Here is an 18,113-nt window from a genome sequence, read left to right as displayed (position 1 = left end):
CACATAGAAACATACAGACAGAGACACACATGCCTACAGACACACACACACACACTGCTGCACACACTCAGACAGAGAAGATGATCATCTCACATAGTTTAAAACACACTTCAATAAACATTCATACAGTGCTAATATCCTGTTTTTTATTTTCCTTGTTTCTTCATTTAATCTCTTGTTTTTCTTTCTCTCTTCCTACCAGTTAGTAAATTTCTATTACTGCAGGTACCCCAGTCTTCCTTAAATTTTCTCCATTAATCCTCTAAATGAAAGCTAATTTTCACTAGTGTGCCCCTAATAACTCATGCCTTATGATTTGAGAGTATATGGGCCTTTTCCTCTATCAACATCTGCATGGTTGCTTTAGTCCACTATCTGTTACTAATTAAGCTTCCTTATTTTCCTACCTTATAATTATCTCTACTTCAAGTTATGTGAACAATTTTTCCTGTTTTCTTCTTCTTTCTACCTTTATTTTCTCTAAATTTCCTAAAATTTCTCTAATTCTCTCATTCCCCCCTGTTTATGTGTGATAACAACACATAAACCTTTTAATTTAAACAGAGCTTAACCACCCTAGCTCCACACATCCCACACACACAGGAATCTTTACAGGAGTGCACAGTCGCCGATGAGGCAGGTGATGAGATGGTTCCATTGTGTGGTGAACCTCTTTCTGGCTCGTGAGGCCATTTGCTGTTTATTGTCCTTGACAACATTCTATAGTGTTGTGAAGCCATCGTATGGTTGACAGCCTTCCTCTCTTCTCAGTGCCGTACTGTCGTTTAGTCTTTTGGTGTCCTTGGTGTCTTCTTAGTAATTTCTGTGATATGGTGAATTAATCATATAATAATAATAATAATAATAATAATAATAATAATAATAAATATAATAATAATAATAGGTTAGATTTATATAGCGTTTTTCCAAGACACTCAAAGCACTTTACATTGTATCCATTGTTCATTCACTCCTCACTCATACCTGGATGGTAAGCTACTTGTGTAGCCACAGCTGTCCTGGGATCTTCATTCATTCTGCTGCTGCTTTATAGTGAATTACTTTAAGCATGTGATATGACAAAAATACCTTCGGGTAAAAGAAGAGCTCCGGACGCCAGCTTGATAATAAAAACATCTTAAACAGATCTGGAGAATCTGTGAGGTCTCTGGCCAATCGTAGAAAAAATCCGCTGATTGACTGCATCAGCCTTTCTTAAATACTTCTCAAACAACATTTCTAAGGACCTCTGGAACAAATCTTCAGAGCCCCCAAGACTCTGTATATGATAACATACACTCTCTAAGATGTTCATGTGCTTCTCCGAATTTCATGTACATCCTGTGCTGGAGTCTTTTATAAGTTTCAGAGTACAGTCCTTAAAGACAGACCCTTATAAGAAAACAGTCTACGTTAAAAGTGTCTTACATAATGCTATGTTTAGATATTACTAGAAGCCTGTCGGCCTGTTCATACATGGAGTCTAAAATTCCCTACCCGTAGCAAATAGTCTGCTTACAGCTGCAACCACATGTAATAATAATCTTTTTATGTATTTTTCATTAATTCTAATTATGAAATGGTGAGAATAAGACACTTCACAGACCATGAGTTACAATAAACCTAACGTCTGAAATATTCACTTATTGTAATATGCTCAACACAAACAGTAGAATACTGTCTGAAATGTTTACTCATACGACGCATACAATCGGGGCATTCTCAGATGGTGAATCTCAGGGTGCTAGGGAAATGTTTTGAAGGTGGGGTGGGGGGGAGAATTGTTGTGTATACATCCTCTCTCAGCGACATCCCTTGTCCTTGTAGGGTGGAAAAAAAAAACAGCACCAGAGGCTGACTTGGCTGTTCCTCTGAGCTCCGTCATAAATCCAGCTCAATGATGTGTGGTGAGGTTCATGGCTGGTGAGGCACTGACTCCTCTGGAGTCAGATTTACTATTGTAAGAACTGAAAAGAGCATCTTATTTAAATATTCATCTAACAGCATGTAACTACTGGTAATGCTTCATTTCCCATCAACATTCCTCTTTCAGTTACACTCACACAACGTGTTGGTGTGTGAGTGTGCCCCCTTGAGGTGAGGAAGAGTACTGCCTGCCTCACCTGCTGACTTTTCTCTGCAATTTATTGTTTGATAAACAGAAATAATTCTCCCACACATACATTAAAGACGCTACACAGACTGTAGAGAGTCATGGTGTAAAATGAATATTTCTGTAAAGTTCATATTGGTGATATGCTGAGGAACAGAAACGAGCAGGCCTCATGCAACCCGTTTTTATTGGATCACGCAGTCAGAGATGAGGCACAGCTTGCCCGTGCCTCACCCGGGGTTTCTGCCCTGTATTTGATCTGGAAATACTCAAATTCTGTGATTTTTACTTAGCACACACACAGGCAGCAGCATGCGCATACCAATTAAAACAGATCAGAACTTTACACATAGGCAAACACGACTCGAGTAACGCAGAAAAACGTGTTACTGTAGTCCAGTAAAGTAATGTCGTTACCAATATTTTAAGTGTAACGCACTGCTTTACTTCGTTACCCCCAAAAATAATATCGTTACTGTAATGAGTTTCTCCCAACACTGGTCACAGACTCTCCCTGGAAGCTGGCCAGCAGATAAGACATAATGGAGTCTCTAAGGTGCACATAACATCACGTGTACCTCTGACCTTTCTTTTCTTTTCTTTTTACATGTGAAACAAACAAAACAAAAAAAAAAACAAAAAAAACAAAACAAAAATGGTTATTTTGTGTCACAGTTTAAAAAGGTAAAACCCTACAACCTCTTTCCTCCTCAGGTTGAAATTTGTCACTGGTGATGTCACATGGTGGGTTTGGCTTCTCCTGGACCGTCCCTGAACACCACACTCAGTGTGTGAACAAGCGTTGCCTCTGAAGGATCTCTCCCCAAGCCACCGCACAGCTCCACAGCCACAGCTGGAAACCAATCATTGCAGAGCCAAGACAGTTCCGCTGGTTTAATAAAAAGCTGTGAATGGAATAACGGAGGAGGGACTGGGGACTGCTTTCTTTCTCTCCCATTTTTTCATAAGACATCACTCAGGGATAATCTTTTGTGGATACTGCTGGATTTTCTTCTCTAGGATTTGGATACTCTCTCTTTCTGGAATAAGTGCCTCACAGTACAAAAGGAATGAAAAGGATTTCTTTATAAGTGGACTTACTTAGCATGTATGGGTAAGTTTCAGTTATCAGAACTTATTAAAAGCTATTAAGATTATAAAAGTTGTTTTCTTTCTAAAAACAAGTGAGGCACAGGTGCCATTTTTGTAAGTCATTTGACTTTTCTGAGTTGGTCTGAACTTTATTCCCCACATATCCAAGTTGTTTTTTTGTTTTTTTTCTTTTTGTCTCCCGACATGCCTTTCACAACTTACCTTTTATAATAAAAGAAACAAAATAAGTTGATGTGTTACACTTGAGTGGTCATGTATTTTCTTACTACTCTTTTGTCTCTCACTTAACTTCCTCCTCTCTGATTGAATTTCTCATGTAATTATAGGCTGAGCATATGGATTTTCCATAGAACTTGATTTCTCATCATCAGTGAATTGGGTGATGTGTAATGGCCTGTTAACACATGATGGATCTGCTCAGTCGCTTATATCCCAGTTGGGACATGAAAGAATTTGCTTACAATCACAGATCAATGTCTGTGATGGTGACGGTGTCGGTTGAGCCAGACATTGGTCTATGAAACATACTGTAAGTAAAAACCTGTTAGCTTTTATCATATGATTAATGAGTTCACATCTTTGATGCAGAATCTGAAGTGTTGGTTTTAAAATGCAGACGGGGGATTTTTTTTAGCTTCTTACATGTCGGGGATTGTCAGGAATTGTTGCCTCATTTTGACAAAGTTATAGGTAGTTGTTTTATAATAACACCTAACTGTCAGTCCTTTCTTTCCCCAACGAAATAACATGTTTATTTAGCTTATAAGTGTTCCAGATAAATCCTACATAAAGTGTGATGTCAAGCAGAGGCCAATGCCGTGTGATGTGTTGGCAGTGCTGATAGTCACTTTCTGGTTTTCGTTGTGATGCTTCTTTCTTCCATCCAGCGCCTCGTTCACTGTGACAGGTGCTGAGGAGAAGGTTTAGAAAAAAAGGGCATCTTTACCACTACAATCATCAGTGTTTTGACAAGAATACTTTTTTCAGCTGCCCCAAGCAGAGAGCTTGTTTGATTGAACTAGGTCTATGCCTGTCCTTTGACTTCTACACAAGCTTCCTAGACACATATTAAGATTTGACATGAGAGTAAATCTAAATTAGAAGACAAGTTTATTTTGGGGGAGGTGATGTTATTTTTGTTGCTAGTAAGTAATGACTAAAAATTGGTCTGTAAAAAGCTTTTTCATTTGTGGCAATGCAGCTTTAGCTCATTGTCTCTTTACAAGAAATTGATGTAGATCAGAGTGCTCACAGGTTAGATCACATTCAAAACACTTCATGTCTTTTGCAGTATTGTTTTTTTTTATTCATTATTAACTTTATTAATGTGAACTTCTATCTATCTATCTATCTATCGATCTATCGATCGATCGAGAGAACGAGAGAGAGAGACAGTGTGACATTAGAAGCGTTGTCTGTGGTGTCTGCAGTGATGCAGACTCTGCATCGGTCTGTCGTGGTGAAGAGGGAGCTGAGCCAAAAGGCAAGGCTCTCGATTTACCGTCAATCTACGTTCCTACCCTCACCTATGGTCATGAGCTGTGGGTAGTGACCAAAAGAACAAGATCGCGAATACAAGTGGCTGAAATGAGTTTTCTCCACAGGGTGGCTGAGCTCTCCCTTAGAGATAGAGTGAGAAGCTCGGTGATCTGGGAGGGGTTCAGAGTAGAATTGCTGCTCCTCCACACTGAGAGGAGCCAGATGAGGTGGCTTGGGCATCTGGTCAGGGGCCTCCTGGATGCCTCGCTGCCTGGTGAGGTGTTCCGGGCACTTCCCACCAGTAAGAGGCCCCGGAGAAGACCCAGGACACACTGGATGGACTATATCAAGGATCATGATAAAATCATGAATTACATTAAAATGATTAAAAACAAGATAAGTTAAAAAGATACCATGCAGAATTCATGCATAGGCGCATTAGAAAAGAAATGTTTTTAACCTGGATTTAATAATGTCTACATTTGGTGAAAGTTTAATCTCCACTGGCAGTTTGTTCCACTTGTTTGCAGCATAACAGCTAAATGCTGCTTCTCCATGTTTAGTCTGGACTAGATGACCAGAGTCTTTGGATCTAAGAGCTCTGCTAGGTTTATATTCTCTGAACATATCACAGATGTATTCTGGGCCTAAACCATTCTGGGATTTGTAAACGATCAGAAGGGTTTTAAAATCTATTCTGTGACTGACTGGAAGCCAGTGTAAAGAATTCAAAATCATTGTGATGTGTTCAAATCAGATCCTGGTTAAAACTGTAGCAGCAGCTATTTGGATGAGCTGCAGATGTTTAATGCTGTTTTCAGGAAGTCCTGTTAAAAGACCATTACAGTAATCCAGCTTACTGGAGATGAATACATGGATGAGTTTATCCTGGTCTTTCTGGGAGACTAAAGTTTTAATTCTGTTGATGTTTCTGAGCTGGTAAAAAGCTTCTTAGTGAAGCGTTGATGTGGCTGCTGAAAGTCAGATCTGAGTCTATCAACACTCCAAGGTTACGAACTTGGTCAGTGATTTTAAGAGCCCGAGCCTCCAGGTGTTTACCAATGCTGACCCTCTTCTCTTTGCTACCAAACAGAAAAATCTCAGTTTTGTCTTCATTTAATTGTAGAAAATTCTCCCTCGTCCAGGTGTTTATTTGCTCCAGACACTGACAATAAGTATTTTGGGCTGCAGTTGTCTGGTGACAGAGACACATAAAATTGTGTATCATCTGCATAACTTTGATAATTAATGCTAAAGTTCTATAATATTTGACCCAAAGGGAGCATATACAAGCTGAACAGAAGAGGTCCAGGGACTGACCCCTGGGGCACTCCATAAGTCACGTCCACTTGCTCAGATTCATAGCTGCTGATCGTATCAAAATAACTCCGGCCTTCTAAATAGGACCTGAGGAGGTCCCACTGCTTGTTTAAGGGAAGACAGTGAGGTGTCAATACAAGAACTGTTATACACACCTCAAGTTCTGCAATGTTCACACCGTTTCCAGCCATGCACCACCGCAGTCACTCTCCGGATTACTGATTGTGCACACCTGTATTCAGTCTACTCACCCAGCTACATATACCCCAGCACCACACTCATTCCCTGTCGGACCTTGTTTTCACATGCTTGGACTTGTCCTCTTTCTCTTCCTGGCTCTGTGGCACCAGGATGATTAGTCTACTCCTCTACTACAAGTAGTAAGAAGATTCCTCCTGCTATTCTTTGTTAAATGAAGTTTGTTAAACCTTCTCCTGCCTCCTAGGGGTCCTGAAGCATAACAAGAACCACAGGGATGATATCTAATTCCACCAGCCCAGCATTCCTTTTTAAAAACTTCCCCAAATCCAGTCTTGCTCTGTTGACTGTTGGGCTGTGTAGTGATACAATATAACCCAACAACATAAAAAAAAAAAAAGAAAGAAAAGAAATAATGTGGGCTAGTCTTATAGAAAGTATTTTCCATAAAAAGTCAAGGGAGAATTTGCAGTGCAAAAAAACAAAACAAAACAAAAAAAACAAACAAACAAAAAAAAAAAAAAAACCACACTTTTTACTAACTTGTGCAGTTTGGAGTTTCTCATGTATGAACCCTAAACCTTTATCTGGACCCCCCACCCCCACCCCACCCCTTCAGCCTTGGAGATTACTGCTTCACAACCCTGGAGCAGGGATGCTGTCTGCCTGGTAATTTGATGGCTAATCCCCTACCTCTTCCCTACAAATCTCTTTCCTGATAAAGTGGCTGCTTCTACATTAGTAAACATGGGAGCCTCTGCTGTCTTTGCTGACAGTAAAACAGGAGAACTGGTTGAGGACAGGGGGGGAAATAGGATAACCAGTTTCTTCTTTATATTTTCAGAAACCCCTTGGCAGCCGTGTTTAAAGATTAAATTTAAATGTCCCATTTATACCAAGGAAATGCCTTAAAAATAGCTGATAAGACAGTTTAATTTAATGTATGAGGTAAATTATGGGTCGTACATTTTTGCACTTATTAGATACAGAATATAAAATCCCCTAGCTCAGTGTCTCGAGGTTAGTGGATATATTGTTTGATGGTGAGCTGCAAACGCCTCAGATGTTTACAAGGAGATTTCAATTCATTGTTAATGCACATTTATTAGCTTTTTGACCCAAATAAAATACACTAATGATTACCATGATACTTCCATGACTAGACAGGATGCATCACTTGAAAGAAGTTCACTTTCTCAGATCTTTCTTCACAAGTTGGGGGCCTTATGGATAGACTACAGAGACACTGAGCATAACTCCAGTGTAGTCTGTATTCCATACGAGACTTTTATATTAGCTTAGGCAGACCCGGGCATTGGCCATCCCCAATGTGTAAATCGGGCCCTTGCGTCCAGGAACTAGTCTTTTTATTTTAATTTGTATACTTTTGAATATCATTGTCATTTATAATTATTTTACAATGATCTTTATTGTATTTTATTGTATTGTATTTTATTGCACTGAATCATCATAATTAGAATCAGTTCCTGCAGGTGCTTTTTCAGCACAGAGAAAACTATCTCCAGATATTTGCAAGTTGCAAGTTTATATTTAATCTTTGTAATCACAAAATCTTGCAGTAACATGATGCGTTCTTTAAATTATCGCAATTAAAAAGTTATCAGAATAACCTGAAGAAAGGAACATCCATGAAATAGCACCCTACAAGAATCAGTCAGGTGATGCAGCTTGGATTATTTTAACAATGTGACAAGACCTAGCAAGAAAACAACCACTGCTGCTGCAGCCACTGGTGCACACATACACTAGATGCTGCATTTGGGCTTGTTAGGCACTTTAAGACGGCCGCCATCTTGGGCTGGGATTTCAGACCCGGTCAGATCAGTCGGACTGTATCAGACTGTGTGTGAAACCAAAATGGCAGACTTCTGTGCTGCATACGTATGTTCCTTTCCATTGAATTTCCCTTTGGGATTAATAAAGTATTTTTCATTCATTCATTCATTCCTGGGAAAGAAACACCTAAACCAAGAAACAAGGGATAACATTTCCCAAGTAAGAAATGGTTTTATGAATTTTTATAATTTGGTGTATTTCTTAAGCTAACATAAATAAAATAAAAAATGTTTTTGTTCGTAAGACGTCAGTAAAATGATTTAAGTAATCAGCTACTTTATTTAAGTAGGTCTTGTCATTCCAACATTATCTATTAAATCAGTTCCATGGCCCTAACCTTAACTTTAACTGCTGAACTGTAGCTACAGAAGAATTGAGAACTGAGTGATGTTCAGATGGAGTTGTTTTGTGTGTTTCCAAAAGATAAATGGGTAGCAGCACTCAGGAGAAGAGACTTTGTGCCGAAGGACTGATCAGTCGTCTGCAGCCGTCAACCAGAGGATTTGTTTTTAATGTTTGTTTTTCTGTTGTGTTTTTTTTTATTTATTTATTTTATTATTATTCCTTTATTTTTATTTGTTTATATTTAATATTATTTATACTCAAAACATAAATATAATTCTATATATGAGCATCACCATTAATATTTCTTTGTATTTGTTGTAAAGAGTATTGCAGAAAAAATTCAGTATGCATGTTGGTGTGTGTCTGAGTATGTTTAAGTGTATGATAAAAAATCAGTTGAAAATTCAGCTAGTTATGGTTATTTTAATCGCTGCTTCTGTTGACTAATGCAGTAAGTCCCCTCGTCCAAGATGGCGGCCACGTTGAGACATCATTCCAATGGACAGCAGCGTCAAAGGCGGCATCTACGTATTTATATCTATGATGCATCCGTGTTCTGTCCCCTGTGTGCGTAGCTCTCCATGCCGTGACAGACAGCTCAACAGGTGTACTGGGCACTCTCATTGAAGTAAAGTTTGATAGTTTTACTTGTCTTCTTCATCCATTCTTTTTCTTTACATGCTTTTCCACTCTCTTGTGAAACTAAAAGCAAACACAAGGAAATATTCAATGCACAGTTTTCTCACTTGCTTATTCAGATATTGTATGTGAAAGCAGAAAACCATTATAAATCCTACCTCATACCAAATGAGGACAAAATACACGAAATTATCTATTTACAACTTGAAACATGGCAGATTTACTTACAAATCTTCTCTGAGGCTCAACACAGGCAGATTGCAAAAGATTTAGCAGAGGCCCAACTGAAGCCTCCTGCTATGCCAGACCTTGGTTCAAAATGTCAGTTCTCACAAAAGACTAATCATGTGACCCAAACTGAGCAATAGGGAAACAGCAAAAACTGAAATGAGCCCTCTGCTTTTCCACACAGTCACGGGGTGGTGCTAAAACATTGTATATACGTGAAACATGAAACATCACAATCTGTCCCACCTTCTCCTCTGCTTTTGTAACTTCTGCAGCTGGATTAAACACAGTCTGACTCTTCCTTATAAAGTGTAGTAAGTCTCAATTACATTTTCATTAACAGTATTTTAGTATGTTATCTTTTCTTTAAAATGAACTTGTGTGTAGGTTAGTGAGCATTCCTCCACTGTTCCTTTTTGACTGAGACGTAGAAATTTGTTGAGTCGCAAGATCATAATGAAAATATCTACGTTTTGTTGAGGTGATGAATATATCTCTCATGATATCACTGTTTAGATTCTTTGATAAACTGAACTCGGTCTTAGACAATATGTTGTTTATTAGTTGACTAAAGTCTGATTATTGGTTGGAATTACTAGAGTGACTTTCTTATTCATGAATTATATGTTGTATTTTCTGTTAAATCTGTTGGTTCACAGCTGATTTCCGCTGGATCCAATTTTACATATTGACATAAGATATATTTTTCATAGAAGAGGAAAGTACATGTTTTTTAATGTTGTCCTGTACCTAATTTGCTTCGATGTGGGCCAGATATTGAAATTTTATTCTAGAATTTATTATCTCAGAAATTCAAAGTTCACTTGATAAACAGGACCCGCCCACAACAATCAATTGCGAGACCTGTGACTGTGTCCTGGCTCCGGGACTGAGTTTAGGTCATCTGCTGAATTTGGTTCCTGTTGTGATTGACAAAGCTGTAAGTCTGAGAGACAAAACTTAACGCCATCAGCTCAAAAACAGCTCAACCAGGTTAAACAGGACCTGGGAAGGGAGCATTTAACCAGTCTGCTGAGTGACTTCAACTTGATGACTACAACAGTGGCTGTGATGGCTTTTCGTTTGTTGACCTGACAGAGGCACTTTAGGCGTCAGGGTGGATCTGGGGAAGTGAGTGACAGGATCTGTTCCTGCATGTCTTCCTGTATGTGAAGCGGCCGGTGTTCAGTCTAATCGTTGTCAGAAAGCGAGATGCCATGTCAGGTAGAATTTAGGAGATGTCTGTTTTCAGAACACTGGGAACCAGTCAAACATCATGACCACACAAATTAATTGAAGACCCCAAATTTGTGGTTTTGGTTATTTTACTACATTACAGTTTTTGTCTCAGCCTTCCCTTCTTTTATCATACTGGGCCAAATGTTTGGTAATAGCTCTAATTCTGCTTTAGACTATTTTTCAGCTGGCGTTTGTAACATTTGTAGTAACCTGTTTTTCCCCGTTTTACTTTTTTCTTTTTTTTTCTATGAATAGCAGTAATTAATGTTGTCATGATTACATCTCTGGCATCAATTTGCTTGATTTAATACATTTTATATTTGCACTGAATCGCTAGCAGAGCTCTTGCTGGAAAGTCTTTGTATTTAAGTGAATTGTCCAAGAATTTCATTAATCAGTAAAATTGGATGACTCAGACAACCCAGATTTTCTCTTAAGTTGATAGGTTCAAAAGATCTGTATGTAAAAGCAGAGCTTGTGCATGCTTTTATGTGATGTGTATGTATGTCTTGTTAGTCAGGCTACAGAACAGCAACTCTACTCTGGTGGTAATTGATAGTCTGGAGGCTGTCTCAGCTGCAGGTAAATCCTATCTGTGCAAAGGAAGGTGGGGTAGGGGAGTGATATGAAGGTAAAAATGTGCCAAAATGAACAAACTTGTAGATTTGATGTGAAAACTTGTAGAATACAATGTGAGACGTTGCGCATCAAAAATCTGAACTTGTATGTCAAAATTTTCTGCTGTAAAGGAAACTCACACACACGTGAACTGAATTTGAAGTTCCAGAGAAAAAATAGTCCATCTGACAAATTATCTTCCATAGTTTACTTGTAATTAAATTTTTTTCAAGTGTTCATTTTGTTTTACAACCTCAACTTAGCGATTGCAACTTCCTGAATCTGCTGCTGCAAGTCACAAATGTGCTCTCGTGAGTCACAGCGTGATAAAACTGTGGCCTGACTTTTGCCAGTCAGCTGGCAATCGATTGTACTGCCCACGACCACATCCGCCTGTTGTTCTACACTCCTCCTGCTTGTCATCCTGCCACACAGAAATTGAGGACGAAGCAGATTCTTCCTCCAGACGACAGATGCAGTGTCCAGATACTTTCTCGTTACCTGAAAGGTGGCCTGAGGTCAGGTGTTGAGGAAAGAAGGTCTGACTCCACCTTTCCAGCTAATGTAACCACAACAGACAACCAAGGAACATCCTGATTTCATTCTTGTTTATTTTTGCCTCTGGTGAGTAAGCAGCAGTCAGCATTCAGTGGATTTATGGCTGCAACAAATTATATGTGTATTAATGATGAAGAAAGCAAGTGTTTTTTAGTTTTATAAAAAAAAAGTCCCTCTACCTCAAGATGGTCATTTAGAAGTCTTAGAGTCTCCTCCTTGGCTCTTTTGGGCGAGAGGTTGCATGTAATGAATGGATCTAACTGGCAATGTGAAGTCAGATACATATCCAGTGACCACCAATCATGGTACCTACCATTTTCAGTATTATTAAAATGGGTGATGTGTAAACATTTACCCTTCCATACAACTGTAGAAATTAGAAGAATAAGAAGAGAAGGAAGAAGAAAAATATGCTTTGTACTGGGGCGTAAACATATTAATTTCAGCTGTATCTTTCTGCATTTTAAGTGGCCATTAGGAGAACTGCTTTTTTGCACTCTTAATTAGCTTTTTCGGCCTCTGAGGCTGCTTGGAAATTACACAGAAATACATTTACACATTATAGAAGAAAATTCAGGACATAGTTGATTAATCCTTAGTCATTAAGGATGTATACCTAAAATTCGAAGAAGCACACGAACCTCATAGAGTGTAGCATGTACAGAGTCTCAGGAACTCTGAGGATTGTTTCCAGATGTGAGCTTTGGAATGTTGTTTGTGTCAACCATATAAGAAAGGCTGATACAGTTAGCCAGTGAGTTTTCTAAAGATTGGCCAGAGACCTCACATATTCTCCAGATCTGTTTAAGATGTCACTTTTTGTAATAAAACCAGCTTTTTTTATTATACACCAAGCTGGCCAAATTAACACCTAAAGACATTCCACACTATGAGCTCCTCTCTTCCCCTTTATATAAGAGCAATGAGTATTGTTCATCATTGCTGTAAAGTGGGCAGTGAGCTTGAGCAGAAGAACTGAGAAATTATTCCAGCAGCCCTCTTTTAAAATTGCTCTACAGTGAGACCTTGAAGACAACAGTAGGCTCACATTTTCATTGTAGTTTCTTTTTCCCTCAAATCCTGGACATGCCATATTGTGGTCTTCTTTACAGCATTATGGTTACTCATCACAGATGGCCGTGGGCAAGAACACATGGATTAGAAATTTTGTTAGGTCAATTTATGGGGATACACTGTTACTTTGTTTATAATAGAATTAGACATTGAAACTGGAGGGTATAACAAACTTAAGGTCGTATCTTAATCGATGGACTGAGTAATTTCCGACACTAAATCTAATTCCTCAAAAGACAAAGCATCGGTGCTTCTGCAGTTTCATTTGAGGGACAGTCTTTGTTTTGTGTCTCTTTCTCCTTCATAAAACAATGGATCAATGCCGTCTGTTAAACAGTTTGGTTCATTTGTGGCACACCTGCTGCTGCTTTCTCAACCAACCAACAATGCCCTCTAGCCCCTCTTGATTTGTTGTATTTTATATGTTTATTAATGGCTACATGCTGTCATTTAATGAGATCATGGCACTTTGTGTGATTTGAAACCATCTGGATGACACAGTTTCAATTTCCTAATGGGAAACATTAAGTGGGCTGTTCCTTTGGGACTGCTGTTTAGGAGGTCTTCTGGGTTTTTAACTGATCCTTGTTGTTGGAGAGAGGCAGAGGAGCTGAAGCATGCCTCCTGATCAGTCTGGTGAGTTTGAATACTAATGTTTCTGTACCTCTGTTCTACATGTTTTTCTTTCTTTTGCTTTTTTTTTATTCTCCCAGGTGTTAGTCTTTGATCCTGTCAGAGTGGGACGTTGCTAGCAGAGGACTGAAGAGGGAGCAGTGCAAACTTGAAACATGGTGCCTAATATTCACCTGTCAGGGCCTCTCCTGCCCAGAAGGGCATCATTATTCCTGCTTCTACTCAGCTGCATGGTGTTCTCCTCTCTGGCAGACAGTAAGTTTCTCTCATTCTCTTGTGGCATCCTGCATTTGCTTCCTTGCAATGTGAAAACACATGATACAGAATTTTAGCCTTCCTTTTGATATATTAGTAGTAAATAGTACAAGTATTGTGCACTGAATAGACCTCACAGCATTGTTGCTCATTTAAAATAAAATATAGAAAATATTTTCTATTTTCAGCAGATTCCAGTTGTGAGGGTGTGGCGTGACAGCCCCCTCACTAACGTGGATGTGTTCCATATTTTGTGACAGTTTTTTTTTTTTTGCCTAAGTTATAGTTGTGATTTATTTTGGGAAAAGTCACTAACATCTCTCTCTCTGAGGTCTTGCTGGCGTGAATTCATGGAGTACACACATGAGGGCAACCTAACGACCCAAGCTGCTGGAAATGGTCCAATAATCACCTGATTAGGCTGAACCAAGGAGTCAGAGTAGAGAGGGATGGGAGTGAATGGGGGTTTTGAGTAGTTTGTTTTCTGTGAATGTTACTTTTGTTTTTCTGTTATATATTAAGTTTAGTTAGTCACAATGTATGTAGAATTTAGAAATTTGAGTGACACCATCTTTTTGTAGGATGGTTCAACCAATAATTTTTTAGGTGCTGTGTGTTGGTGTGACAAGGGGGGGGGGGGGGGGGGGGGGGGGGGGGGGGGGGGGGGGGGGGGGGGGGGGGGGGGGGGGGGTGGTCGCAGAGATGTGACACAGGTTGAATAAATGACACTGCTGAAAATAACTTTGGTAATGCCTGCTGTGACCCACCCCGCTATTGGTGAGCTGTAAATAAAAAGAAAATCACTTATTTCTAAGTAAAGGAAAACTTAGAGCTCTAAGAACTGACTGTGGAGATTCTGTCCATATATGTGAGATGCTTTACCCTTCGAGAATGCTGACTGTTTTCCTATTTTGAGGGTTCCATAACATTTACATCCCTACACCAGTCTACATATCTCCTCATATAGAGCTTTAATGTCCATCCATCCATCCATTTTCTGCCACTTATCCGGAGTCGGGTCGCGGGGGCAGCTGCCTAAGCAGGGAAACCCAGATTTCCCTCTCCCCCGGCACATTCACTAGCTCTTCCGGAGGGATCCCGAGGCGTTCCCAGGCCAGCCGAGAGATGAAGTCCGTCCAGCGTGTCCTAGGTCTTCCCCGGGGCCTCTTTCCGGTGGGACGTGCCCGGAACACCTCACCAGGGAGGCGTCCAGGAGGCACCCTAACCAGATGCCCGAGCCACCTCATCTGGCTCCTCTCGATGTGGAGGAGCAGCGGCTAGCCCCCCCCCCCCCCCGGATCACCAAGCTTCTCACCCTACCTCTAAGGGAGAGCCCGACTGACCTGCGGAGAAAACTCATTTCGGCCGCTTGTGTTACACAGGACCCTCAGGAGACAAGAGCAAGTTAACAGATTTATTGTGAACCAGAACTCAGAGGAACGAACATACAGATACCAATGCTGGAAGTGGTACTGGGGGTGCTGAAGCCAGGAACGGAGTGGGAGTGAGTCCATCTAGTGTAGGTTAAGGTCCGACAATGAGTGACTGAAGGGCTGGTGTTTATGTAGGACTGGGGAACAGAGGAACACAGGTGTGGCAGGTTGACTGGATTGTAATGAGTGGATCAGGAACAGGTGTGGAGGATGAGGGAGGTGAGGAGTGAATGGAGGAGCAGAAGACCAGGGAGTGCTGTAGGATCAGGGGAGTGGCCGGACAGATTGTAACAGTACCCCCCCCTCCAGATGGCCGGATTCCAGACGGCCGGGAGGACGACAGGAGGGCGGTGAGGACAGGAGTCGGAGCCCTGGCGGACGACCAAAAGAGGGAGACAAAAACACCCCAACGCCTCGGTGGGCGTCCAGGAGGACGGGAAAACCTGGACCGGACTGCTGGAGGACGGCCCGGAGGACGAACAGACCAGGGCTTGGATGGAGGACGACCCGGAGGTCGAGCAGACCAGGGCCGGGTCATGGACGGAGGACGACCCGGAGGACGAACAGACCAGGGCATGGATGGAGGACTACCCGGAGGTCGAGCAGACCAGGGCCGGGTCATGGAGGGAGGACGACCCGGAGGACGAGCAGACCAGGGCTTGGATGGAGGACGACCCGGAGGTCGAGCAGACCAGGGCCGGGTCATGGACGGAGGACGACCCGGAGGACGAACAGACCAGGGCATGGATGGAGGACGACCCGGAGGTCGAGCAGACCAGGGCCGGGTCCTGGAGGGAGGACGACCCGGAGGATGAGTGGACCAGGGCCGGGTCATGGAAGGAGGACGACCCGGGGGACGAGCAGACCAGGGCCGGGTCTTGGAAGGAGGACGACCCGGAGGACATGTGGGCCTGTGGTTGACCCCTGGTGAACAGGCTGGCTTGCACCGGGGCTCTGGCGACCCGGCTAGGTGGATCTCTGGCAGCGGCGGAGCAGGCTGGACCTCCGGCGGCTGGGCAGGCCGGACTTCCGGCGGCTGAGCAAGCTGGACCTCCTGCGGACGGCCGGAGGACTGCGCAGGCTGGAGTTCAGGCGGACGGCCTGAGGACTGCACGGGCTGGAGCTGGAGCTCAGGCGGACGGCCTGAGGACTGCACGGGCTGGAGCTGGAGCTCAGGCGGACGGCCCGAGGACTGCACGGGCTGGAGTTCAGGCGGACGGCCTGAGGACTGCACGGGCTGGAGCTGGAGCTCAGGCGGACGGCCTGAGGACTGCACGGGCTGGAGTTCAGGCGGACGGCCCGAGGACTGCACGGGCTGGAGCTGGAGCTCAGGCGGACGGCCCGAGGACTGCACGGGCTGGAGCTGGAGCTCAGGCGGACGGCCCGAGGACTGCACGGGCTGGAGCTGGAGCTCAGGCGGACGGCCCGAGGACTGCACGGGCTGGAGCTGGAGCTCAGGCGGACGGCCTGAGGCATGCGCCGGCTGGAGCAGGGTCTCTGGCAGGCGCGCTGACTGGAGCAGGATCTCTGGCGGGCGCGCTGACTGGAGCAGGATCTCTGGCAGGCGCGCTGACTGGAGCAGGATCTCTGGCAGGCGCGCTGACTGGAGCAGGATCTCTGGCAGGCGCGCTGCCTGGCGCTCTGGGAGGCACACCGACTGAAGCTGGAATGCAGGGAGGGGTGCAGACAGGAGCTCTGGAAGACAGAGACGTATTAGTAATATTGCTGGTGGGCGACCGAGAGGTCGCACAGACAGGTACTGCGTCTCTGGCGGGCGACCGGGAGGTCGCACAGACAGGAACTGAGTCTCTGGCGGGCGACCGGGAGGTCGCACTGACTGGAGCTGAGTCTCTGGTGGGCGACCGGGAGGTCGCACTGACTGGAGCTGAGTCTCTGGTGGGCGACCGGGAGGTCGCACTGACTGGAGCTGAGTCTCTGGTGGGCGACGGGAAGGTCGCACTGACTGGAGCTGAGTCTCTGGTGGGCGACCAGGATGTCGCAGAGACAGGAACTGAGTCTCTGGCGGGCGACCGGGAGGTCGCTCTGACTGGAGCTGAGTCTCTGGTGGGCGACCAGGATGTCGCACAGACAGGAACTGAGTCTCTGGCGGGCGACCGGGAGGTCGCTCTGACTGGAGCTGAGTCTCTGGTGGGCGACCGGGAGGTCGCACTGACTGGAGCTGAGTCTCTGGTGGGCGACCGGGAGGTCGCACTGACTGGAGCTGAGTCTCTGGTGGGCGACCGGGAGGTCGCACTGACTGGAGCTGAGTCTCTGGTGGGCGACCGGGAGGTCGCACTGACTGGAGCTGAGTCTCTGGTGGGCGACGGGAAGGTCGCACTGACTGGAGCTGAGTCTCTGGTGGGCGACCAGGATGTCGCAGAGACAGGAACTGAGTCTCTGGCGGGCGACCGGGAGGTCGCTCTGACTGGAGCTGAGTCTCTGGTGGGCGACCAGGATGTCGCACAGACAGGAACTGAGTCTCTGGCGGGCGACCGGGAGGTCGCTCTGACTGGAGCTGAGTCTCTGGTGGGCGACCGGGAGGTCGCACTGACTGGAGCTGAGTCTCTGGTGGGCGACCGGGAGGTCGCACTGACTGGAGCTGAGTCTCTGGTGGGCGACGGGAAGGTCGCACTGACTGGAGCTGGGTCTCTGGTGGGCGACCGGGAGGTCGCGCTGACTGGAGCTGAGTCTCTGGTGGGCGACGGGAAGGTCGCACTGACTGGAGCGGGAAACTGGAAGGACCCCGAGGCTGGAGAGGAGCGTCCCACTTGGGGACCCCCTCGGAGACCGGAGCCACAGGCGGAAGAGGAGCGCAGCAACCATCTACCTCCTCGGAGACAGGAACTGACAGGCTGGACAGAACCAGGGGCTGGAGAGGAGCGTCTCGCTCTGAGACCCCCTCGGGAACTGGACCCACTGGCGGGAGAGGAGCGTCGAACCCGTCGACCTCCTCGGAAACAGGAACTGACAGGCCGGACAAAACCAGGGGCTGGAGAGGAGCGTCTTGCTCT

The 18,113-nt window shown here is 44.1% G+C and overlaps 1 protein-coding gene across 3 annotated transcripts in view; it reads left to right on the top strand.

Annotated features, from left to right (window-relative positions):
• The first annotated feature begins 2,988 nt into the window (after positions 1-2,988).
• The window catches only part of LOC121645245 (receptor-type tyrosine-protein phosphatase F-like), a 66,177-nt gene continuing 51,052 nt past the window's right edge, over positions 2,989-18,113 (top strand). For 2 of the 3 annotated variants that reach the window (XM_041993641.1, XM_041993637.1), the window contains exons 1-2: positions 2,989-3,227; positions 13,495-13,669. In XM_041993641.1, coding sequence (XP_041849575.1) covers positions 13,570-13,669 — 100 coding nt within the window. In that variant the 5' untranslated portion in view covers positions 2,989-3,227; positions 13,495-13,569. Of the gene's footprint in view, positions 3,228-9,507; positions 9,607-13,494; positions 13,670-18,113 lie in introns of those variants that run through there. The other variant, XM_041993638.1, reaches the window with a different exon arrangement.

Source organism: Melanotaenia boesemani, chromosome 8 (genome assembly GCF_017639745.1).
Source record: "Melanotaenia boesemani isolate fMelBoe1 chromosome 8, fMelBoe1.pri, whole genome shotgun sequence".
NCBI classification, from domain to species: Eukaryota; Metazoa; Chordata; class Actinopteri; order Atheriniformes; family Melanotaeniidae; genus Melanotaenia; species Melanotaenia boesemani.
The sequence above is the reverse complement of the archived record's forward strand: the minus strand, read 5'-3'. Positions and strand labels throughout refer to the sequence as shown.